General features: G+C 38.7%; 1 protein-coding gene across 2 annotated transcripts in view; it reads left to right on the top strand.

Annotated features, from left to right (window-relative positions):
* The window catches only part of PTCH1 (patched 1), a 73,581-nt gene that overhangs the window by 34,746 nt on the left and 12,125 nt on the right, over positions 1 to 26,710 (top strand). For both annotated transcript variants that reach the window (XM_075211085.1, XM_075211086.1), the window contains 13 exons: positions 302 to 497; positions 1,060 to 1,181; positions 3,967 to 4,114; positions 6,564 to 6,695; positions 7,279 to 7,434; positions 7,933 to 8,031; positions 8,952 to 9,077; positions 10,403 to 10,521; positions 11,060 to 11,465; positions 12,659 to 12,968; positions 18,864 to 19,006; positions 24,869 to 25,049; positions 26,289 to 26,569. In XM_075211085.1, coding sequence (XP_075067186.1) covers positions 302 to 497; positions 1,060 to 1,181; positions 3,967 to 4,114; positions 6,564 to 6,695; positions 7,279 to 7,434; positions 7,933 to 8,031; positions 8,952 to 9,077; positions 10,403 to 10,521; positions 11,060 to 11,465; positions 12,659 to 12,968; positions 18,864 to 19,006; positions 24,869 to 25,049; positions 26,289 to 26,569 — 2,419 coding nt within the window. The remainder of the gene's footprint in view (positions 1 to 301; positions 498 to 1,059; positions 1,182 to 3,966; positions 4,115 to 6,563; positions 6,696 to 7,278; positions 7,435 to 7,932; positions 8,032 to 8,951; positions 9,078 to 10,402; positions 10,522 to 11,059; positions 11,466 to 12,658; positions 12,969 to 18,863; positions 19,007 to 24,868; positions 25,050 to 26,288; positions 26,570 to 26,710) is intronic.

Genomic DNA, 26,710 nt, shown 5'->3' with positions numbered 1-26,710 from the left:
AGGCAGCCAAAAAGCCTTTGTTATCTGCCCGTCTGAAATGTAAAATGTGCCAATTCTGGTTGAGCAGCGGCAGCCACTGCACTGGAAGACATTGCCAAGTCTTGAGGCTCACTAGTTTGTTAAACTCTATATAAAAAAAGTGTTTTCTGGGCCTGCCTGTGTCATTTTTCTTATATTTATTTCTCACAGATATAAACTTGTCATCATTAGTTGTGTTCTCCACCTCCCACTCTGCCTCTTTCTTTTCACTACAGCACAGATTTTAAGTTGTCATTTTTGGCTCATACTGATTTCTTTCTAGAGGTAAACCCTCTTTGCAATGGAAAGACTTTGATCCCATGCAGTTGTTGGAGGAGATGAGAGGAACGTTCTTATCAGAAAACTGGGAGGAAATGTTAAATAAGGCAGGGGTTGGTCATGGGTATATGGACCGCCCCTGCCTCGACCCTTCGGATTCGGATTGTCCACCTACAGCACCTAATAAAAATTCAACCAATGTGAGTTCCAACACCGACAACTAATTAAAAAACTCTTCTTTCGAAAGGAAATTATTTACTTTTTTTGTCGTTGTTTTTTTTTTAATTGTATATTATGCAATCGCTAATAACATAGTGTAGGGATTAATGTTCCTAATTTTCCCTATCTCTTCTGGTGGAAACAGAGACATATATTAAAGTTTTTTCTATGCCATATATTTGAATGCAGACGTTTTCAACCATCATTTAAAAGGGAGTTTGAAAAGATAGTAGTCTGGGGTCTCTCAACCCTCTCCCTCTAATTTGTTACAATAGAACTTGGCACAACTTTGAGTTTTTCACACTGTTGAAACAACAGAGCAGCTCTTTGCAAAATGTTAACTCTTAGTTCTGTGTAGAAGCAGTAAGTTTAAATGATGACTAAATAAATAATGAATGAATAACTGTTTGCAGATTATCTTATTAGGAACTGTGGCTTAGTAGCTCGGACAAAAATTAGCAAATATTTCATAGAACAATTGATTCACATCTAAAAATTGTTGTATACCACCTAATATTGCTTTACTACATATTTTACTTTTAGCCCCTCGATGTTGCTGTTATGTTAAGTGGAGGATGCTATGGTCTTTCAAGAAAGTATATGCACTGGCAAGAGGAGTTGATCATTGGCGGCACCATTAAGAATGCTAGTGGAAAAATTGTCAGGTAAGTGTTTTTACATAAATTAATGTAAATATATATATTTGACTTTTGAGTACTTGCAATATTGGCCAAAAATATTGGCACCCTTGCACTTTTTTTCGATGACCTAACAATTTCCAGAAGTTGAAATGTTACCAACAGTATTTGGTCTCCACAATTCTTACTCAGTTAATATTAATTGGTTTGTTCAGGTGTGTTTTGTCAAACTCCATTTGCACTTTCCCATATCTTTCACTCAGCAGTGGGGCCCTCCTGGGTCTCCCACCATTTAACCCCCTTTCATTGAGTTGGCGACAGATTGTACAAGTTGAAACTGTCCTACCTTGAGCCCGAAGGTCAGATTGAATCTGTTTGGCAGTTGATCTATGTGCTTTATCCACCATTCAAACAATCCTCTATCAAGTTTTCTCTCCTCAGACAATTTCCTGGCTTTCTTTCTTTGCTCATTTCAGTACACTTAGGGGCATATTCAATTGTTGGCATTTTCCGCCGCTGAAAAAGTATTACCGTTATTATGGTAATACTAAGCTGGATTTCAGCTCGCAGCTCCCTGAGCCGCGAGCTGAAGTCCAGCATGAAATGTACCGCAATAACGGTATTTATGCGCACTATTACCGTAATGACGGTAATAGTGCGCGCCGCGTTACTTTAGGCAGTAACGCCAACAATTGAATATGCCCCACAGTGACACCAAACACAAGAATGAGTCCTTTTCTGTATTCAAGCTAATTTAATGACTGATTTTTATATTTCTCACCACTGGTGAGTTCAGTGCAAATGTGAAGGAGAATAATTTTGTCCGGTCTATTTAAGCATTTCTGTGTTGAATAAGCTAAGTTTTACTGATTTTCTGTGTTTTATTCTACTGCAAACTAAAGAAATACATATGTGCATGTCAAAATATTTGTAATGTCAACAATTTTCTGGAAAAAATGGTTCATTGTTATAAAAAAGTGCAAGGGCGCCAATATTTTGGCGACCACAGTAGCCTCTGCAATTACACTATTTTCATTTAATCAATAGCTTCAACCTTGGCCAAATCCAGACCCCTGCATGTATCACCTGTACCAATGATGATAGACAAATGTTTCTCTACTTTCTTTCTTGCCCCCACCACTGCTGTTCTTGTATCAGGTCACTTACTGCTTATCCGCCATTCATGCTTGCGTTCTGACTAAAAAGAAAATTAGTAGAACTGGTGGAAAGTCCTCCATCCGATAATCCTGTCTACATGAATATCATCACATCTGCCTCTGATGCTCACTGCCTAGCTAGTTTTTATTGTAAAGTGAAAAGTAAAATTTGGTTTCTAGCTTACAAATCCACTGACCAGTCTGATCTAAAAATGTAAGGGTTCCTGCACTTTTCTTATGACCTGCTGCTTTCTCCCACTCTCAGTGCTCTAAAAAGATTTTTAATGAAAGTGCAAAAGTGCAGAGCCTTTCTGTTGGCTCAAATAAGCTCATTTGCCCACATAGCACATTCATGGGTGCACGTCCAATCCCAGTTTTTAAACTTCCCTTGAAAAATAAATCTGCTTCTACTTTTTCTGTATTGCAGCTACGTCTGGAAATACCTATGTTAGAAACAGTGATAATATATACAGTGAAATATAACTTAAACTGAGGGGATGTGTAACTTGTTTTTTATCATATTGTTGGAAGTATGCCTAGGTTTATTCCAGTAGAACTGCAACAGAAAGGTTCACAATACATGTCATTGATGGTATAAGACAATTACTGATGGCCTGGCCCTTCAGTACCTATAAAGGACCTCATTTAGAGTCCGTTTTAGGCGCATCCAACAAAAAAACACTACCACGCATGTGCAGAAAGCACCAAATCCGCCTGCATCTTGGACACAATTAACACTTGCGACAGAGAGAATGGGAGGAACGCGGAATTGTGAAGGCATGACCATGTAAATACATCCAAGTCGCACTGAGGCGCAGACGCAACACACGTCAAAACAGGGCAAAAAATGTGCGGCGGAAATTAGGTGGCGCAAGCGTTAGCTAGCTGCAGGAACTGCTCGCAAGCTCAATAAGGTATTAAGAGTGGGACGCAACTGGGGTTGCTTGTCACTCGTAATGCCCTACCAAGCTGTGGCACACTCCCGCTCCTACACTTCTTAAACGGACTTTGCGTCCGACTCTAAATGAGGTCCAAAATCTTCATTCTGCTGTTTGTGCCCTGTAAAACAAGCAACACCTTCGTAATTTTGACTTCTTCACACAAATTTAATCTCATACTATGCATCTACAGTTCATTCAGCCACTTTTGTTCACTTTGTGATCTCATTGGATAGACACTTATTGCAACATTTGCTATTATAATCAATTACAACAATGGTTTTCCTGAAGATGCAATTAACTGGATGGAGTGTGATTGCATAGTAAATGGGAGAGACCTGCACACGCCTGTTTAAACAGTAATCACCATTTGTATACTTCCCAGATCCCTGCAGTGTCAAGATTTTGGTCTGGTACAGCTCTCAAGTGGAGCCAAATTTTTTAGTGATTGCACATGGATTTCGATGCGGGGCACTACAAAGTGAAGTTTTGTTTCTTAATATGTGACATTGACCTTTTTTTTATTTTTACTTTAAAAAGGCTAAAATGAATGACTTAAGGCTCCATAGTGTATAATTATATATTTCGGTAAAATGCATGAACTGTTGAAAGAGGAATTCTCAAGCGTCTAAGATTTATTGGATTTGCTATTAAAATATAGTTGTGTGTTTGAAGTAGTACAATTTTTAAACTTTGTTTTCTGAATTTTTTTTACAGCGCCCAGGCATTGCAGACTATGTTTCAGTTAATGACTCCTAAACAAATGTATGAGCACTTCAAGGGGTATCATACCATTTCTGCCATAAATTGGAATGAGGACAAAGCAGCAGCCATATTAGAGGCCTGGCAGCGGAATTATGTTAAGGTCTGACTGAGTCTCTATGATGTTTAACTGTACACTTACAGGAAAGCATAAGCTACTTGTAAACTAGCTTGTAATGCTTTTGTATGAGAAAATATTTACCCTCTCTGCAAAAGTCTGGTGGCATCCAGTGCTGGGTTGTCTCTGCTGTCTCCCCGCCGACCCTCTAATAACAAGGAGCCTGATTCATTAAGGATCTTAAATGAAGACGTATCTTATTTCAGTCTCCTGGACAAAACCATGTTACAATGCAAGGGGTGAAAACTAGTTTTCTGTTTTGCACATAAGTTAAATACTGACTGTTTTTTCATGTAGCACACAAACATCAACTTTAAATTTCAGTGTACAAATAATCTATCAAGTATTTGTGTGCTACATGAAAAAACAGTCAGTATTTAACTTATGTGCAAAACAGAAAACTAGTTTTCACCTCTTGCATTGTAACATGGTTTTGTCCAGGAGACTTAAATAAGATACTTCTTCATTTAAGATCCTTAATGAATCAGGCCCAAGCTCTGCATATCCAAGTGCCGGATGCTTAACCTACTGTGCTAACAAGGTACAAGGATGAGTGCACCAATAGCCATGCACAGTGTTTGTTGTCAAAGCAGAGATGAACAGCACGGCATGTGACTGGTGTGTTCAGAAATTTTAAATGTTTTCTAGTACATTTGTATTGCATAGTCAATTTGCCTTCACAGAATTCTGTAGCGGAGTTCCCCTTTAATCAGATGTTGTTAATATAAACCATTATTGTCATGTTTCAAAATAGACTGAAATGTTGAAAGATGGAAATTTTCCAAAAATAAAGTAATTTAAACATTATTGTAAGCAAACAAAGGTCTAGACATATTTAGAATCAATGGGCCTGAGTCATTAAGGAAAGTAAGACAAAAAAGGAGTAAATGTTCTCCGGCACAAACCATGTTACAATGCAAGGGGCGCAAATTGGTTTATTATTTTGCACATAAGTTGAATACTGGCTGCTTTTTCATCAATCACACAAATACTTGATAGCTTTATTTTTAAACTGAAATTTACAGTTGATCTAGGACATCCCCCATCTAGAAATCTGTGCCCACATTTTAAAATAACCTCCCCCTCCAATGCAACACGGTTATGCCCAGGTGCAAAGTTACTCCTTTTTTATGCTTTGCTCTCTTTAATGACTGAGGCCCAATATGTATACGTTAGGGAGGAAAACAGGCACTAATTTGTAGCGAAAATAAGTATTTTCACTGTTTAGTATTTTTCACTGATTATTAATAGCTTAGTAACTCTTTCGATAAATATTAGAGTAATAACTTTTAACTAGCAAACTGAGCTATGAAGTAGAATGGGCATCCTCCATTTTTTTGTTGTGGTTGTTGTTTTCTTTGTATTTTGCACACCCACCACAAGTCAATATCTGGGGGTATATTCGCTAAACTGCAAGTTTGAAAAAGTGGAGATGTTACCTATAGCAGCCAATCAGATTCTAGCTGTCATTTTGTAAAATGTACTAAATAAATGATAGCTAGAATCTGATTGGTTGCCATATCCACTTTTTCAAACCCGCAGTTTAGTAAATATACCCTGGTGTTTTAACACACTTTTTTTTTTTTTTTTTTTTCATTTTTTTGTAACTGTCAGCTGTCTGATGAAAATGTTTTTCTGAGACAGCTCTATTTATTAAAACTAAGATATTTTTTTTTAGTTATTTTAAAATAGCTCTGTCCAGATATCCAGCCTTCTTCTGCAAAAAAAAGTTAATTGTGTAGATCGTTATTCCTATTTTTTTTGGGGGGGGGGGGGGCAGTGGAGATTCTGTTGATGGTATCTTGTTTCATTTTTTGGTCTTTTTTTAAGATAAAAGATAGCTAAACAATTCTCTTCTCTCTATTTAATGGCACAAAAGATTATTTTCCTAGAGTTGTACTGCCTTGCCAAGGCGATATTTCCTAATATAGGATGCAGGCAAGGGATAAGAGAGCTGAAATAAAAAAGTAAGTGTGACTTGTAAGGAAAGGTGTCTGGAACACATTAGTGAGCCAAAGAATCTGTTCACAGCTGCAGTCCCATTGGTGAGGTCATGTGACATTTTTTTGGCCTTTGTTTCCCAGGCACTGACCTCTGCTAAGCTGCATGTGACCTTTTGTGAATCAGCCAACCAATTAAAAACAAAGACACCTCTTCCAGGCAATGTCTAGAAGACCACTGCAGAGCAGTATATAGGGGATATATAATACTTCTACCACACTACAGCCATGTAAAGTTATAATTATATTTTCTTTAACTGGAATAATGCATATTTACTTTTACAAAAAGTGTAATTAAGTCTTTATCCTACCTACTGCTACGGTTCCCCCTGTTTTGTCACCTACATTTTCCAGCATCATTGTGTTTTCTACCACAGGTTGTTGATATTTTTACCTGTCTTTCCTTATATTGTCAATGTTTCATCTTTTGTTAGGTTGTACATCAAAGTGTTGCACAAAACTCAACTCAGAAAGTTCTCCCCTTTACTACAACTACTCTGGACGACATCCTCAAGTCATTCTCGGATGTGAGTGTCATTAGAGTTGCCAGTGGCTACCTGCTAATGGTGAGTTGAGCAGATTTTAGACCAGTACAAAGATGAAGACATGGGACTTGGACATGTAAGCTGGGTACACACCACAGAAAATTACTGCAGATTTCTGTAACGATTTTACCAACGACTGAAAGTCCTGATCGGCATGCAGATTTCTGTGTACACACCTACACGATTTACCTTCAGATCTATGCTCTTCATCTCTCATAGCCATCTGCTGAAAGGATCGTGACTCTGTACACTCTATAGAGATTTGCCTACACTGCTGGTCGTGAGTGCATACACACTGCCACATTTGCCCGACATTGTTCCATCGTTGAACCTAATTTTCATGAAATTTATCAAAACAAATCAAACTGTACAATGTGCTTTGGTACGATAAAACATGAACACGGGAGCCTACACACTAATGCAATATCTTACCAGTCGTTTATCGTGTGATCGGCACGATAATTAGGTGAAAAATCTGTAGTGTGTACCCATCTTTAGCATGTTAACATGCATGTTAAAATTGAATAGGTAATTGGCAATGGGCGGGCGTGACCTGGTGCATTCTAATGTGGTTTGCTTTTGTTTCCAAATATTCTATTTGCAGCTTGCCTATGCCTGTTTAACCATGCTGAGGTGGGACTGTGCCAAGTCTCAGGGTGCCGTGGGGCTGGCTGGAGTTTTGCTCGTTGCGCTTTCAGTGGCTGCAGGATTGGGCCTGTGCTCATTGATTGGAATTTCCTTTAATGCCGCAACAACTCAGGTATTGACTTACGTGCAGTATATATTTCAGGAAAACATGTTAGTTGTGATTATTTTATCGAACTCGTCAGAGCCTTTTTTTAATCTTCCTATAATTGGAAGTAATTTAGACGCTAAATTTAGTTTTTCCGCCGGATGATTTATTTGACTTAATAGTTAATCTGGAGTACATCCTATGCTATAGGATAATGTACTTTTACTGCTTACTAAACAGAATACTGGTATGTTGCCATCTTTTCTCAAAGAGATCCTGCTTTTACAACCCAAAACTGGATTTTAACTGATCAAATGATAAATATTGCCAATAGAATTTCTGCTGCTTGTAGTTAATCAGACCCTGGATGCAAAATGTCACTGTGACTATCTATGTACTATCAATGTAGCAAGCCTTTGGGCTGAATGGATGTGTTACTTAGGGTGCACTTCTGACTGCCAAGGATTGTGTATGTGCGTGTGCGTGTGTTTGTCAAGTGTTGACTGTCTGCATTGTTCCCCACAGGTTTTGCCTTTTCTTGCTCTTGGGGTTGGTGTAGACGATGTCTTTCTCTTGGCACATGCATTTAGTGAAACTGGCCAAAATAAAAGGATTCCATTTGAGGTAATTAGAAATGTCTGAAATGAAAAGAAGTGTCTTTGTTCACAGGTATTTTTCCAGAAGGTATATTTTGTATTTTAAAAACCGTATTTGTACTTTAAACCCTTCGTTGCTGATGACGCAATAACGTCCCATTCCCTTCTGGGACATAGGGGTAAGTGTAGAGGTTTTCATAGCATGGATAATATGCGTTTTCCTTATAAAAAACGTTACCTCCTGTCTACTAGTGAAGTGTCGACGGATTAGGATTGCACAGAAGCCTTTGCTTCCAACAGCCACACCGCCAGTGAAATAACAATGAATATGTTTATTGTCTAATAGGTAGAAGTATTTTAATGGTTATATATCACAGTATGATTACTGGTATTTACAAATAACTATCTGTGCTATTCATACTATGATATAGAGGGGCTAGGAAGTTAATAATTTCAATATTTTTAAATGTTTTAATTCCTGTGATACCGCCTTGTATACATTGCACATTTTCCTGTGTCTAGCTACCTCATCTGACTGTACTATTAGGGCTATATTTACTAAACTGCGGGTTTGAAAAAGTGGAGATGTTGCCTATAGCAACCATTCAGATTCTAGCTGTCATTTTGTACAATGTACTAAATAAATGCCAACTAGAATCTGATTGGTTGCTATTTGCAACATCTCCCCTTTTTCAAATCCGCAGTTTAATAAATATACCCCTAGAGTTTAATATCCTATGGCTCTCAGCTAATTTATGCACAAGAAGAAAAATATAGTGTGCTGTGTAGATGACACTGTTTGGAGTGTGGATCGCTAACTACTGTCAATATTCATAAAACATTTAACACAAACTTGGCAATTTAGACATTTTAGTGATCATTATTTATTTACAACATGTTTTATTGATGGTATGATTAACATAAGAGGTGTGCTTTTTTTTCCCCCAGGACAGAACCGGTGAATGCTTAAAAAGAACAGGGGCGAGTGTTGCCCTGACGTCTATCAGTAATGTGACGGCCTTCTTTATGGCTGCTCTGATACCTATCCCTGCACTCAGGGCTTTCTCCCTCCAAGTAAGATTTTTTTTCAACATAAAAAGTAATCTGATTCCAAATTGCTTTCTCATAGGAATTTTCATAGTCAAGAAAAGCAATTTTTGTCAAAGTCATGTAGTCTAACACTTTGTAGCCATGTACTGCACTTACTTATTTGTGGGCATATTTTAATAATTAGACCTATCAGCTGTGTAATCATTCATTCCTAAAGGCGTTCAGTAATGAAAGACGTAACGGAATCAGCAAAGTACACATAAACATTAGATAAAAACTTTTAGAACTAACATTGTAATTTAAATTTGTAACCTCTGCAGATTGCTGAAGACTATGAGAAATATGAATTCATGTATTTGCGTTCAGCAACATCTTTCTAGATAGCAATTTTTTACTATAATAAAATTGTTCTGATTGCAGTAGGTAAACATATATAAGTTCTTCTGTGGAGATCGGAGAAAAGTTGCCTGTGTTGATTTTGCAGTATGTGCTATTTGAACATCTTTCCATAAAGAGACAATGCAGCAGGTTTTATTTTAGTCTCTCCCTCAGTTCTTCTTGTCACCTTTCCCAACCTCTGTCTTGAATAGATAATAGGTAATGTTGGAGTCATGTGATGGATAAAAAGAGGCTTTGCACAATCGCTGGATAAAGAAGGGAGTTACTAAAGAGCAGCTGTAATGTGGAGCTGTAGCTGACAGGCGTCCTCATTTGCTCATCACTTCAAGCTATGCAGTACACCCACTCTCCCTGTGTGGTCTGCCAGGAATGGCAAAGAAAACACACATACCTTGGGCAGGGCCCCATCTGTGAAGGCATACTAGCTTCTCCCTGGGTAGTTCTAACACAGACCTCCCATTCTTCTCAGTTACAGGCAGAAAGCTCCAGATTTCCAAACACTGGAACAGTGAAACCCTGCAAAGGCTTTAAATGTGACCAAATAGGAAAGACTTGTATAGTCTGGCAGATCACTTCTGATCACTAGCTGCAGCAGACATGGTGGCCTGCTCATTTCATATCAGAGTTTCCATAGTAATGCCAGAGATACAGACAAAAATAAATACTGCCATGTTTGCTTAGTGACTCTCATTTCACCTTTTTTTTAATTTGTTATATAATACATTGGGACATGTGTAATTACACAAATCATTTAGGACAAAAATATACTGGATGTTTATTCAATAATTATGGTGCAAAATAAGTGCGACTGAATCTCTTTCTTGTCAAGATCCTTTTACTTTCAGTTATTTCTTCTTCCTTGTGCTCAGTGGTACCTCTGTGTATGAGTATTTCATTTTTATAGCAGGCAGGATAAATAGTAAGCGTGATAACTGTCTTGTGTCCTTCAGGCTGCTGTCGTGGTGGTGTTCAACTTTGCCATGGTTCTACTGATATTTCCTGCCATCCTAAGCATGGATCTGTATCGCCGGAGAGATCGCAGGCTTGACATCTTCTGTTGCTTCAGCAGGTAAATCCCATCCCTGCTCTATGACGTCCAAACCGTTTGAGAAAAAATAATTGGTCACTGAGGTTTGCTTTGAATGGATACTCAGCAGGGTTTTTTTTTTCTTCAAAGCTTTGTATATTTGGGAAATGAAAGCCAAATATGCATGGCTGGTTGTAGCACACGTAATCATTTCTTTGTAATTGTCTAAGATTGCAATGACATTTTTCCCTTCAGATGTCCCTGCACTTTTACCTATTTGTCTTATAATATTGTAAAGCCCTGTAAACATTGTTGAACCATGTACATGTGTCTAATATATAATGTATGTTCCTGTCCCAACAATATCTTACTTAATATCAGAAAACAAAATGTTAGTTTGAAGAAATGTTAAACACTGCACAAGGAACACATATGAAAAACGAGGGTTCACAGAGGAGTGTGTAAGAAATGACTTTCATTCTAAAGGTACAGTGCTTTGGTGTGTAATGACCTGCTGAAACTTCTACAGGAAAATGCTTAGTCTATCATTGTTAATGGTGATTTGTAATTTTTCTTCTAGTCCCTGTGCCAGCAGAATTATTCAGATTGAGCCTCAAGCATACATGGACAACAACGACAATACACGCTACAGACCGCCACCACCCCACAATAGTCACAACTTTTCTCATGAGACACAAATCACCATGCAATCTACCGTCCAATTGCGGACAGAGTATGACCCACGAACCCAGTCTTATTACACCACAGCAGAGCCTCTGTCTGAGATCTCTGTGCAACCAGCGGTCTCCTCCACGCCTCATGACGCCAGCAGTCAGAACCCAGATAGCACATGTTCTACTCGGGACCTACTTTCTCAATTCTCTGCATCTGGCATTCACTGTATTGAGCCTCGCTGTACAAAGTGGACCCTTTCCTCATTTGCTGAGAAGCATTACGCCCCTTTTCTCTTAAAGCCAAAAACAAAGGTAAGTGCCTCAAGTACACAGTGCAACCTTAAGTATGCATAAGACTGGGTACACACTGCAGTGTTTTCAGCTAATTATTGAGCCAATCACCCGATTAAATGACCGTTCGGCCTGATATTGCATTAGTGTGTACACCTAGACGATGAACGATAGTCGTTCCAAAGCACCAAACCATCATTTAATTTGATTGTTCAGCAGAACTATAAATCTCCGTCAAGCTATGGGACGACATCCTTCCAATTCTGCAGTGTGTATTGCACTCACGATCACGATCTCCATTGAGTTTACATAGCCATGATCTTTTCAGTTAATGGTTATGACAGATGAAGAGCACAGATCTGAGGGTAAATCTTATAAAACATATATAGTGTGTACACATGAACGGGGATGTTGATTGGAACTTATTTTTTACAGTAGTTGGAAAAAAATCGTTACAGATAACACATTGGTCTTAAAATTCTGTAGTGTGTATCCAGTCTAAAGCCATTTCATCTTCACGTGCTAGTGTGACCTTTTACTTAAAAGGGCATTCTGGCTATACTAATTAATTATTTGGTGATACAATAAACAAATATTGCTATAGCGCACTGGTTTAAAGCAATGAATAACTGCTTTTTCTTAAGAGATGATGTGGAATGCCAAAGCTGGTTCTTTACATGTAATAAAAACACCTGGGGATATGTTTAAATGCAAATATGGTTATGCATAGGTATAGTAGTTAAGCCACACTAATAGATGCTTGTTTTGGGTCTTTTACATTTATTTAATCAGGTAACACACATGATTTACAACAGTGACATAGTATATATAATATATATAAGTGTATTAGAAGGTACCAAAGCGTTGTGAGACCACATAAAAGCACAAGGTCGCTGGCCTTACAGAACTCTGTGACTGATTTTACTATAGACTTTTAATATTCTTGATACTACACAAATCTTATTATGCTTGTATTATGTGATCCTCTTATATACAGGTGTGTTTTACCTTCAGTGACAACTACACTCCAAATACATGTTTTGTCACTTCTGTATAAATGCATAGGATAAAAGTAGCAGCAAACAGCTGAAATGTGTGTATATAAACATATGGGGCAGGGCGAAGGTGACTGTGTTGCATTCTTTCATGTATAAAGCGTTTTAAATTCTGCTAATTGTGCACTACTTAAAGTTTTGCCATCTTTCCATTTACAGGTTGTGGTTATATTTGTGTTCTTGGCCTTGCTTGGTGTCAGTCTATACGGCACTACTTGCATTCGAGATGGTTTGGATCTCACGGATATTGTACCTCGTGAAACCCAGGAATATGATTTTTTTGCAACTCAATTTAAGTACTTCTCATTCTACCACATGTATGTGGTGACACAGAAAGCAGATTATCCTCGAACCCAACGCTTGCTCTATGACCTGCACAAGAGTTTTGCCAGTGTCAAATATGTTCTGCTAGACGGTGACCAACAGCTTCCCAAAATGTGGCTGCATTATTTTAGAGACTGGCTGCAAGGTAAGGATATACAACAATATTCTGAACACCCAGTGCTGGAACTCACATCTTGTTAATCTTTTATTAGTGCAAGGTTGCTCGGCACCCTGGGCAAATCTTTAGCCTACCGCCCCTCCTCCCCCCCCAATACTTCCTTCTTTGCCCCTCACATACTTGACAATTGTAAAATAAAATAAAAACTCTTACCTTCTCCTGCCTGACTGGCAAGGCTGCAGTCCAGATGCACTGATGTCTAAAACAGAATGCTGTCCAGTCGTCACTGCTGCCCAGAAGCAAACGCAGGGTATCTAGAGGGGAGGCCCCAAATGTTAGATTTAATAATACAAAACAAAACAACTGGACATCACTAACCTGTTACACACTGACATGTCCCCTGCTGCCTGCCTTTGCTCATATATGCCCACTAGCTATTCTCACCCCTATTCAGCACCCCTCGTTTTTTTATAGCCCCTTCTTTCTGCCCCCCTCATTTTTATGTAGCCCTCTCTTTCTGCCCCTTCATTTTTCTGTAGCCCTCTCTTTCTGCCCCCCTCGTTTTTGTGTAGCCCTCTATTTCTGTCCCCTTCATTTTTCTGTAGCCCCCTCTTTCTGCCCCCCTCGTTTTTCTGTAGCCCTCTTTTTCTGCCCCCCTCGTTTTTCTGTAGCCCTTTCTTTCTGCGCCCCTCCCCCGCTTTCTGTAGTCTACCCATTGCAGGGCACATGCCCACTCTCCGCTCTCAGAAGATGCCTCTGCATCTGGGTGTGTGCCTAGGTGTACAGAGAGGCAGGGAAAGCTCCAAAGGCGCCCTGTGCAAAATTGTAAACCTCCGCCCACCATAGCACCCTTTCCATAAAGTAACAAACGTTTCAGTGTTTCAGCTAACCTCACTTCTGTCTTATTTATGGCTTAAATGAATCACATGAGTGAGGGGATATTGGGTTGTTTTTATTACTTGTGCCAATTGTATATGTCTTTAAACTGTTTATTAAATTGACCTCAATGTAACAAAGTTAGGAAATACACTATTTTGCGGAGAGGCAAAAAGGTTCCCATTAAAAGTACAGGACAAGACTCGGAAAATGTCATTTCTGAGCAGGTACAAAACTGAACTCCCTGTATGTAGTGGAATTGTTTGTGTGGAGTGGCGCTCCTTACAAATTGTAATAAATGTGAATAGGGAGCATTGTAAGAATATAATCCATGTTATTCTGGAGCAAAGATATACCTGAACATCCAAAACTTAAATATATACTGCGTGTTATTGTGCGTAGATGCTTGTATGTAATGGAGTACGTAAGGCCTAGCCTTCAAGCCCAGATGTACTGAATACTTTGTAACAACATGTTATTGGTGGAAAAAAAATCAAAAATGACAACTGAATGTGTTCATACACAACCCGAGTGCCTGGTCCATCTATGACTGTCTGCTACTCTAAAAAACATTGTGTGACAATGCCATCCACTCATACAGGTTCCTCCCTCTGCAGATGCCTTGACATCACAATCAGTAGAAGTCAGGCATATTGGAGAACACCATTTTTTTTAATAAAAAGACAAGGGACTGAAGTTAAATCTGTAATCTGTGAGTGTAAAATGTGTTTATTGTTCATAGACAAACTACATTAGATGTTTTCAAATTAACATACATACAAATGCAGAAAAAAAGAGCTTGCTTATGAAATAGTTGCTGTGTGTAATTTTTCTACAACATTAAGATCAGTGGCACACAAGAATTGATTGGTAATAAAATAATTATTTCTGTATTTGGGAACAACACGAAATTATGTAGAGGATCAGAGTCCGTATAAGACATTTTAGGCTACATCAACACTGGCATTTTCTTTGGCATCCAGGCAACTTTGGATACTGTCCCAAATTCACACCTGCATTCCTCTAAAATGTGTCAGAGTGGAGCTAGCTTTATACCTGCAAATGGAGTTAGAGGAATTGGGGGACTGGTCAGCAACATGGCGTATGACCAATGCAAATAAATGTAGCTTAGTTTGGGTTAAGAGCTTATGTGTCATTAACTCCCTAAATGGTACAATATTAAGTGAGTCATTGTTGTAGAAAGATCTAAATATGCTTTAAGATCACAGACTACACTGGCATGTGGCATCTATAGCTTATTGGGTAATATCTTGTACTAAAAGGAACAAAGATTCAAGAGAGAAAACTATTTTGACGCTTTATAAAGCATGGGTGAAGAATTGTCCTAAATATGCAGCACAATTTTGGGCACCATTTCACCAAAAAGTTGTTTCGGTATTTGTCAGAGTGCAGAGAACGGTGGCTAAATTAATAAGGGCTGTTCAAGCTAGATTTATTTACCATGGAGAAGAGAAATTTTCACAGTGTAAATATACTCAGGATCTGTACAAAAAAATCTCTAGCAACATGTATGGTCGGATCACCAAGCACTTCGGATACATTTTCCTTTGTATTTCCAGTTGCAACAGGATTCTTTTTGGTAAAGGCAGAGAAACTGTGGAATGCACTGTGAGAATTGGCATTTACAAAGTTTTTAGATAGTTAAAAGACAGTATTACAAGTCTTCCTGACAAAGCAGACATTGCAGGGCTCCTATAATTTATAAACCGCTATGATGGTGCTTAGATCCATGGATTAGTCTGATTGCAAGTATGGTATCATACTCTTATGGAAAATATGCTGGGTTGTTTGAATTGTTGAACTTGACTGACATATGTTTTTTCAAGCTAAATTTCTATAGATATATGAAAAAAAGTTAGAGTAAATTTAAACGAAAACACTGCTATTTACCCAGATACATTGGGTTAGAGTAGGAAGGAAGAAAGAGAAGATTTCTGGGATGTGTAATTGCTGTGGATTGATGCATATTCTGCTTGGCGTTTAAGCCTTTGTTGGATATTTTATTGGGAGTGCTGTGTGTGTCAGATGTGGTTTTGTGGCTAGCTAGACCTGGGTGGTATTAGATTTCTGGTCACATTCTCGGGTGGATAGATCTAGCTATGTGTAATCTCTTTGAGACATGCCTCATTGTTCTCAGGGTTTCGCAAGTTTTTACTAGCCTTATTGTTTTAGGCCTTTCACTGCATGGGGAAGATTTACAATGTGAAGATGCGTCAGTGATGGGTTAAAGAAAACACTAAATACTTAAAAAAGGGCATATTAAACTATGTTTAAGCAACTGTAGCAGTGTAATTGCATTCCTTAAAAATGATAACATCTCCCTTCCAACTGATTTCTTTTTTGTGCTCTGATTGTAATTTTATATTTATTTTCAATCCGGTATCTTTTCATCTCATGAGCTCCCCTGCTTTCCATCTGGGAAACAGTATCCTGATTCCTTCTGCAGCTGTTAGGTAATGACTGTACGTTCTTAGAAAGTGGCGCACTTCATTGATGCTGAGCAAGTCTTTGTTTATGAATGCCAAGCTAGCCTATTTTCTGCGTTGCTGGAAAGAAGGTGTAACATGGTGAGCTGCTTGTGTGTTGTTCTAATAGGATCACAGTGTGAATGTGCACTTTTCATAGTAGAGTTATTCAGAGTTATAAAGTTTGCAGAGAGATGAAGGGACCACATTCAATAGTAACCCTTTTATCAGACATCCATAGTGCATCGTTCTGGGGTGCGTTCCAACCACGTACTCTCTGTACACATGGGCATCCACTGCAAGAACTGAATGGGGTTTAGATAGTTGGGTTGAAGTGGATGTAGTATATTGATATATAAATATCACTTTTATGATTTTCCACTCATGTGATGCGTGTACATTCCTCTATTTTGCATGCACACTATACTTTTTAACATATCTGTGCTATGTTTTATACCCGTGTCTGCTACAGATACCGGGTCAGTTGTGCAGCATTTTCTTTTCTGTAAGGGTGCTCACAAAGGCTTTAACTACTTGAGCTACTCAAATGCAAGTTTAAGCGGCTCTCTGTAACTAGCACACATCTGTTGGTGATTGATGGCTTTTAATGATGGCTTCAATTACACATTTCTAGTACAGGTGTAGTGTCTCCTGTGTCCTCTACCCCATCCTCCCTTCTCTCTTGGGCTGAGGATTGTCATGTTTATTTTATGCAGCGGTCCGCATGTGCTGAGCTATGGCTTCCTGTATGAAATGTACTCCAAATGACTTGCTTGCCATTGCCTGTTTGCTGAGAGGCATTCCCTCTCTCCCTGCACTCTCCCTCTCTCTTCCCTCTCCCCCTAACAGGATGGCAGAGAGGAAAGGAGCAGTTGAGAGTGAATAGATGTTGGCTGTGATCTTTACACATGCTGGCAGCAGATCCCACATCTTGTATTAGCTGCACAAGTTGAACAGATGGAACAAATTGACAAAATTGTGTTCACTCACACTGTGCTCAAGGAGCAGCTGAGATGCTATTTGAAGCCCAAAAATTGAAGTATTTTTATTAGTTCTTGCTTTCTCTCGTCACAAAGCTTGTATTTTAACCTGCTGAACAGTAGCTCAATATGGTTAATGAGTATTACATAAATCCACCCTTCCTTCACAGTTCATGCCCAGCCACGTTTGTTGTGGTCTAGTAGGCTGTATCTTGTGTTTGAGTGAACTTTCCAGCTATTGAATTGTATTGAGACCAAACCACAGTCACTTATTCTATGCTTTTAAACCATTTTATCATTTCAGTCCTGTTTTGAATAGTAAATATTAAAGAAGAAAAAAAAAATCTAATTTTTGTAGGCTGATCTTCATCACACTAATGGATGTCTCAGTACACCCAGTCTTCATGATGACGATGATGGGTGCTTGAAGCTGAGGATAGTTTCAGGGTGTAGAACAAGTAGTGATAACTTACACACACAAGGAAGCACAATAAATGTAATCATTTTCAAGGGTTTTAACATGGCGAAGCACCAATACCTTTCCTAATAAAGGCATTTCACTGTGTCGGAATGTTGAAGTAAAACATTGTATTTATTGCATTCCTGGTGTGCAGCTGTCATCCTCCCATCTGTCTTTATAGCACCCCTAACAGATGCAGATTTAAGGATGTCCCTTCCTGAACAAAGGTGTCAGAGGCTAAGTCTTGTAACTAAGGCTCTAAGAATGCTTTGTTTTCAGTTTCTGTGTTTAGACTTCATGATAACATAACGATTAACAATTAATGAGATTAATTGCCCAAAGGGAGAGAAAACTTACAATTTTCACTAATTCATAGAGCAATTTCTACCCAAAATAACCTAAGATCCCCTTAATGATCGGTTAGTAGTTCATCCCAACTATGGAGGAGACTAATCGCTAAAGCTCATGTGAGGTAATCAAATTGAAACATTGCGTAAATGAAGCAGTACAAAACAATTATTAATCGCTTGTGTAGCAAAGCACTTAAGGAACAATGAGTTATAAAACGAGAAAGTGTACTATGAAATGAATCTCTTTTAGAATGTGTGACTTCAATGTGTCTGAGTAACCTAACCCTTGAATTAATACCTCTGACCTCTGTTTTGTGAAATCTAGAGTTGTATGCATGTTATAATAATATAATATATACAATAATGCCTTTTGGGTTATTTATATGTCGAAGTGGGAGTGTTTTTAATGCCACTTCTTCTGTCACTTTGATTGTAAAACTATCAAATTTCATTAACTCATATTTTTCATACCGCCACTTCTAATTTTCTATACCACCAATTATAAATTTTCACTTTGACCACTATATATATATATATATATATAGTGAGAGGGAGAAGGAGAGATGGAGTGTTAGGGGAGTACCATTGTTCTTTGCAATATATATATATATATATATATATATATATATATATATATATATATATATATATATATATATATATATATATCTTAACTGTTTACTGGCCTTTTAAACATATGATGTCATGTTTTCAGGGGGTGTGTTTTGATGTTTTGTTTGATAAATTACTTAACTTTTTTCCCCAATTAGGACTACAAGATACCTTTGACATTGAATGGGAAACTGGGAAAATTACCTATAACAATTACAAGAATGGCTCTAATGATGCCGTTCTTGCCTACAAATTATTAATACAGACTGGCAACTCTGATAAACCTATTAACCTCAGTCAGGTAAGACAAAGTACCACAAAAAACATAAACATTTTCTTTCAGAAAAGATAGCAGTCATCTTTTGATCAATTTTTTCAGTGTCCCGAAGGGGGAATTCAGTTCTTAGCGATGTGCCACCAGACAGCACTGCAATGTCTGTCTGCGCAAACTACCAGTTACTATGGTATAGGAATCTCCGCTTACATAGAGGTGGGAGGAAAATGGAGATTTTAGGCCGTACATTGCCACAGTGTGTCTTCACAGACTGTTCCAGAGGCACTTTAAGGCTCATCGCTAAGAACTGAATTGCCCCTGTGACTGTTGTATATGCTAGACTACAATATCCATGGTGTAATGGGTTTCGCTAGTAGTAAAAAAATGATGCATTGGAGATTAAGTACTGTTTCATTAATAATTGATAAGGCATTGTTAAATAATAATGTAATTTTCAACCTAGCATACAAGTCAATGTGTGAAGAAAACGTTAATTCTCTACTCATGTGAGTGGAACCATATTACATTCTCGGTTGATCTAAAGTACAGTATATACTGGGTACCATTTTCAGAGCACAAAAACAAAATGTGTGGTGCAGCATATGTCTCTATTTGTCCTACTTATCATAAAAAGTTTCACATCCAAAGAGCAATTTCATGATTTATGTGCACAGGCACTTTTGACTTTCAGACTTTTAAAAAAGTAGTGGATGAGTAGTGATTAAAAGGTTCAATGAAGTCTTACAACATAAAGAGCCTTTAACTCCTTTAGTGCTAAGTGGAATGAGTGGAACTTGTCCTCCGCATATACCTATTCCCACTCAGGGCCGGATTAACCACAGGGCTAACTGGGCTACAGCCCAGGGGCCTCGGGCATCCAGGGGGCCCTTGAAAGTGCTCAGCAGCAGTATTGATCGGGCGTGGGCGCCCCCGGCGCGATCAATGCTGCTGAGCACTTTCATTGCGGTCCTTCCCCGGCGCGCTGTAGTCTCCTTACTGAGGAGATCTCGTGAGTCTCACTCTCACGAGATCTCCTCAGTAAAGAGCGTACAGCGCGCCGGGGAAGGACTGCTATGCCAGGAGAAGGAGGTAAGTGCATTGGGGGCGGCTCGGATCACGGGGGGGGGGGGAGGGGCATGTTGCCTCACGGGGGAATGGAGGCCCCCTTAGCCCAGGGGCCTCCATTCCCTTAATCCGGCCCTGTTCCCACTCATCCTTGGAGCTGCAGAAGTTATCTAAAAGTCCCCCACAGCTAGTTACTGTCGTGGAATCCGGTGAGGGGGCGGGGCTTCATAATCCCCTTCTTTAATTGATGTGACCCTTCAGACACATGGTCACCAGAGAATAACCCCTACACCTAACATGTGCAGGCATAGGGTAGGATTTTCCCCATCCTGATTTCAATAAATTCATTATTTGAAAGAGATGAGTCCCCTGTTTCAAATGATGTAAGTAGTTATTTGCTGGTGACAACCAGATAACAACACCCTACACTACTGAAAATGTCAGACATCCAGAAGGGGGTGGTGTGGGGGGTGTTATAATGCCCAGATCTCCACCATCACGGCTTAAAAAAAAGCAGGGATAAAGATCATTTGAAATAGTAGGTTGACCTTATTGTCATTATTAAGTGCATTTTTTATTATAAAAATCTAAAAAAAACACCTAAAAGAATACACACATTTGCATTTAGTTCACTTTCTTGCTATTTTAAAATTGTAAAGAATGCGGACTTCCAGTTAATGCAAGTTGCCCATCACTGATTTTGTTTGTTATTAGTGCAGTATTGCAAATTGTAAAAAGATGTATTTTTGTGTTGTATTTTATTAAATCTATCATAGATTAATTAATTTGCATATATAACAAGGCACCTAAAGAAATCATATGTTCATTTAATAAAGGTCATTTACTGAGCCACAACAATGTAGGCCCACAGCGCAGGTGACGCTTCCATACTCTGATGGGGTGATCTGGAAGGGAACCGGTGTTGCTAGCTATATACAAGCTAGGTACACTCATGCACACGCACATGCAAAAACCATTTTTCTATTTTGAGACCAGGGGGTAAATGTATGAACATGCGGGTTCTTCAACACCCGCGTGTTCAGAGTGTTCGGCGATTAAATTTCAAGCGGTGCTGCATTGTAAAGCGAAACTTCCCTTTACAATGCAGCGCCGCTTGAAATTTAATCGCCGAACGCGCTGAACACGCGGGTGTTGAAGAACCCGCATGTTCATACATTTACCCCCAGATATTTAAATTAGCTTTCCCCGATCTGTAAAAGGGCTTGTTATTATTGATGGCATATATTTACATGCATGTTTGTAACCTGGACATACTTGAAGATGAGATGTAACTGTCAATGTATTTGTTCCTTGCGAAATATTTTATAAATAAAAACAAATAATTTAATAAAAACATTGGCATGTAATAAAGATAGTCAGAAAGTGCCCTTTTAATTTCATTATTTAATTAATACCTAAATAAGACACGAAAGTAGTACTTCATCAGAAAAAAAGGTTGAAATGTGTGTAGGGAAAGGTGATGAAGTACTAGTAGGCCAGACTCCGATGTGATGTTTTACCTTTTTAACATGTGCATTTCCACCTGGATCTGTAATTTTGCAAAAGATTGTGGAGAACTCTTTTATGGGAGCAGTTCCCAAAAGTAATAGGCATGCTTCCGTAGTGTGGCCATGTCCTGAGTATGATAAAGCCATGCCCCATTATGCCATAACCATGCCCCTTGTCTCGAGGCCGCCTACCAAACTGTTGGGAGGAATGATAGTGTAATTCTACTTTTTAAAAATTATCTAATTTCTTCTAGTTCAGTAAGTTCAGAGCTACATTGTCAACCAGTGCCATTATGAATACCAGTCACTGTAATGTGAGATTGCAATGTTTGGAATATAGTTTGATTGCAGTCCACAAATCTGGAGAAAACAGCTGGTCTTCACTCAGTTTATGAAGCGGTTAACACAGCAGATATTAAAGATTTCTTCGGCATTAATCAGATTTTCGCTTGTTATCACAGTCCTTATAGAACTCTTTGGGGACTGCGATGCTAGGGATTTATCAAGAAGCGAAAAGCATTGATTTCCACTAGCACCATCTCAGAATGGCATTAGCCCACCTTCTGCTATGGGGTCCAGTTAGCCGCACTTGCATATTGCACCTTCTGTATTCACCAACAGCGCTAGGCTTCCGGTGAACAGTATAAAACTGTTTACATGGGGGAGGGGGGTCTTTACCGTGGCTACCTGAGGAGCCCGGCATAATAAATTGCAGAGGTACTTCATTATGTATCGCTTCATAATGAGCGGGACCACTGCATAATATTAAATAGAAACCTTTATGAGAAACTTATAGCAGCATTCATTTACTGCAACAAACATCTCTTATTTTTCATATTTTTGATGAATGGATAAATAATGTTTTTAAAGGAGGACTTTTATGGAATGTATAGAGACTAACTAAAATGAACCCATAATTATTTCTGCTAGAATCATTACATACTTGTCCAATGTGGAATTTGATGCAAATGATTGAGATGAAATCTCCGCTAGGAGTGGTCCTTCAGTAGAGATGTATTATGCCAGACACATCTTGAAGACACGCTGTTATTCCATCTCCAGACGATTAATTAACTCCAGATACTTCAATTCATTGGGGGCAAGAATAAGAGAGTTGTGCTGCTGTCACTGTTTCTCATTTCATTCAAAAGACCTTACCGTGGATTTTTGCCAGGATTTTTTCTTTTTTTTCCTTTTCTATGTTGTAGATTTGCCTTAAACATAGTGGTTGAATAAATGTGCCTGTCCGTCTGTGACTACCTTTGACATCTTGGCCACACTGGGGGTGGTGCGGTTTGGCGATGGACATCAGTAGTGAAAGGGTTAAAGGAAAGCAGACAGCATGTCTGATTAACTATTAATGGTCAATTTGGTAAATGTCCAGGTCAGGGAAGGAAAGTCATAGGATCATTTATACAGATGTTTTATTTTTTTATTGCTCTCCTTCATTTACTGGGTGGCATTTCCTCCAGTGTTAACAGCACAGGTTAACTGCACCCAGACGTGCAGGGGGATGTTTGCCAGGACTTTTTTTTTTTTTGCATTGCTTTGTTTTTGCAAAAGGTTTCTCTAGCCTGATCATCCCTCCCTGAACTGCCATCACCCCCCCAGCTGTAGACATTTGTTAAACATGCTGGTCCATCAGGAGGGGCTTGGATTTAAGAATGGAACAGGGTAGCTAGTGTAATTACAAGGGAAGAGGGAAAGAAAAGAGAAATGTTTTTGTTAGATGGGGAGTCATATTTCTTTGGAATGCGGTTACTGTTTATCCATTGCCATTCGGTTCACTTCAAGTGTAATTAAAAGGCAGAGATGTTTATCATTTTTGTTTTAAGAAAACAAATCAACATCATATGGCTCTATCCCTCACTTTTAAACGTAATCACTTAAAGTGGACAATCAGAAATAAAGCATATCTGTAAATATGTGTGTGTATAAATACATAGAAGAACATATACAATTAAGTAACCTAAAGTAAGCAGCCTTGTTTCCAGATCTCTCTGAGCGAGAGGCCCTGTCTCAGACACGTTAATACTCATATTGGGCCTCATTTAGGAGTTAGGAGCATAGGAAAAAAAAGTGGAAAAGTGCTCCTGGACAAACCATCTTTAATACAAGGGGTGCAAGTGTGTTTACTTTTGTGCATGCAGGGAAAATACTGGCTGCTTTTGTATGTAGCCCACGAATACGGGACAGCTTTATTTTTACACTGTGATTTAGAATTGAGCTAGGACACACACCCTCTCTCAACTCTAAATCTGTCCTCACAGTTTAAATCCCCCACCCCACTGTCCGCAGTATACTGTGTTTATGCCAAGGTGCAAGTTACTTCCTTTTCTTGCTCCTAACTCTAAATGAGGTCCATTGAGAACATTAAGCCATATTTGCCTACTCTCCCAGAATGTTCGGTAGACTCCTCCCAGATTCCCAAGAGAGCAGGGCAGCCTCCCGTATCATTTCTTTAGTAATGTGGGTAGGGACGGGCCTTAGTGACGCGATTCCCAGCGAATCGCATCATCATCCTGGAATTGCCCCCCTGTTGCAATAGAGGGTCGAGGGGGTATGGCCTAATGACATGATCGTCTAGCCACGCCCCCAGGACATGTAGGCAAGTATGCATTAAGCAGTGGTGGCGACTATCTTTTGAAAGCCTTGGTGTATCTTTATGAAACAACATGGAACATATAAACTCCATTATTATGTGGCTGAAACCAGATTTTTCACATCCAAAATTATTGATGATGATTGTGTAATTCTTAAGTTAGGCTCTCTTTATCTATCTAGGTCTTGTGTAATTTGTGGTAACAAGCCTATAATCTATGAAATTCAATTGAAAATTCCCACCATCATTCCCCTCATTAAACTGTGTAGCAGTGCTCCTCAAAGTGATTGTAGGAGAAGGCACTTGGTGACAGCGTGTGTATGGTGCTTTCAGCGAGTAGTAACCATTACTCGCCTTTCTTTCTGTTTACCTTTCGGGATAATGAGTTGTGGGTTAAAATATGTTCTATGCATCATGTCTTTATGGAGTAGCTTTAGGGAAAAGAGAATAATATGTCTATATAACTGAGAATAATTATGTTCAAAGGCTGTAAAGAATAAACTGGGATAAAGTATTTCAAAGATTTTTGGGGTTAGAGTTTTTTCTTTGACATGAATCTGCCATGGGCAGCATCACAATACAAAATAATTTGCTTATACTTCATGTGTTTACACAACCAAATTACTATTCTGGAGTACTACGGTTTTGTGCAGTAAGTCAGAATTAATTCCAATTCACTTATGTAGCGACTTTTTACTTATGTCTGTTCTGCAGTTGACTAAACAACGCTTGGTGGATGCAGATGGGATCATTCATCCAAATGCCTTCTACATCTACTTAACGGCCTGGGTGAGTAATGACCCTGTAGCCTATGCTGCTTCCCAGGCCAATATCCGCCCTCATCCTCCAGAGTGGGTCCACGACAGAGCAGACTACATGCCTGAAACCAGGACAAGTAAGTTGACTTTGCCTCTAGCCTTAAACTGTTTATGAACGGCTTCCTCCATCCTGGCTCTGTTTTTGGATGACATTGTGCAGATCTACCACACTTTCAGAGACTGGTCTATTTTAATTTGACAGCCATTTTACTGTTACATTTTCTGTTAAACAAAAAACATCATGCCTTTTTCCACTTTGCAAAAAATAAATAATGTGGATACTAAGTGTTGAACGATTAGTCTTTTTAATCATAATATTATGTTTAATAGGTTTTTAAATTTCAGCCTAATCTTACTTTGTAAATTAATATAAATTTACAGATGGAAGCATAGAACATTATTTTTATTTTTTTTAAATCCTGTTATATGCTATATGTTTGTAGTTTGTTGGGTAAACTACGTATGTGTTGTATGGACCAGGTGGAGAAGCTGCAAGAGAATTTTAGATATATCCCAATTGTAAAGCGCTACGGAATTTGCTGGCGCTATATAAATAAATATTGATGATGATGATACAGCTGTATTGATCTTATTCTTACCTTCACTCACATTTCATTGTTCATTTCTTTCTAAAATAATGTATTGTGTATAAAATGGAATTAATGTGTTGAGATTATTAACTATGTCTGTCATACAGTCAGTATTATGATAAGTTAAGATGTAGGTGGATCTTATGTAGAGCTACACCTCTGTTTTTTTTTGTTTTTTTTGTTTGACTAAGGGACATTGAATGAGATTTTAGGTATTCCAGACTTAGAAATGCAATTGGCTAAAAAGTTAAGAAAAAAAATACTTTACTGTATCCGAACCCTAGAGCCTTGTGGCAGCCAGCCAAGCCTTGTCTTAATGAAAATTTATAGTTGAGATTATAATAGGGCAAATCATGTTTAGCAAGTCAGCTGAATGACCCTGCAGGGTCTAGAACACACAGCGACAGTAACTGAACGCTAGCAGTATGACTGACTGTAATTTATATATCTTATTTTTTCCCCCTTATTGTGGTAGATCTAGGGTTACCATTACATGATAAAAGAAGCATGGAGAATCAACGTTCCCAGACTATTAAATGATCATATGTTCTAAATTTCCTAAAACAAAGACCTTTTTATCTTCTTAGATATTTCTCTGGCTCAGTCACTGTCAACAGCTTTACATAGTCCTTCTGTGTTTGTGTTTTCACCAGCAGTACAAAAGTTTATTTTAACGATATATTTAATGTTTAGCATTATTGATCTTCGTGTTTATTTTTTCTTCAGTTCATGCAGCTGAGCCAATAGAATATGCCCAGTTTCCTTTCTACCTCAATGGCCTACAAGAAACTTCAGATTTTGTGGAAGCTATAGAGAAAGTTAGAGACATTTGCAACCGTTATACCAGCCTGGGAGTGTCAAATTATCCAAACGGCTACCCGTTCCTCTTCTGGGAACAATATATTGGGCTCCGCCACTGGCTGCTCTTGTCCATCAGTGTGCTTCTGGCTTGCACATTCCTGGTGTGTGCCCTTTTTCTGCTGAACCCCTGGACTGCTGGAATCATTGTAAGTTAATAAGGTTCTTTGTTGCAGTCAAATTCCTTTCGGCATAGCTCTTGCTACAGCCAGCAAGGTTTGTTTATGTCTGGATCTCTGGTGGAATAAAGTATGTTACATCATTCATGATATGTTTATACGACTTGGAAG

Source organism: Mixophyes fleayi, chromosome 1 (genome assembly GCF_038048845.1).
Source record: "Mixophyes fleayi isolate aMixFle1 chromosome 1, aMixFle1.hap1, whole genome shotgun sequence".
NCBI lineage: Eukaryota > Metazoa > Chordata > Amphibia > Anura > Limnodynastidae > Mixophyes > Mixophyes fleayi.
This window is presented reverse-complemented; position numbering and strand designations above follow the sequence as displayed.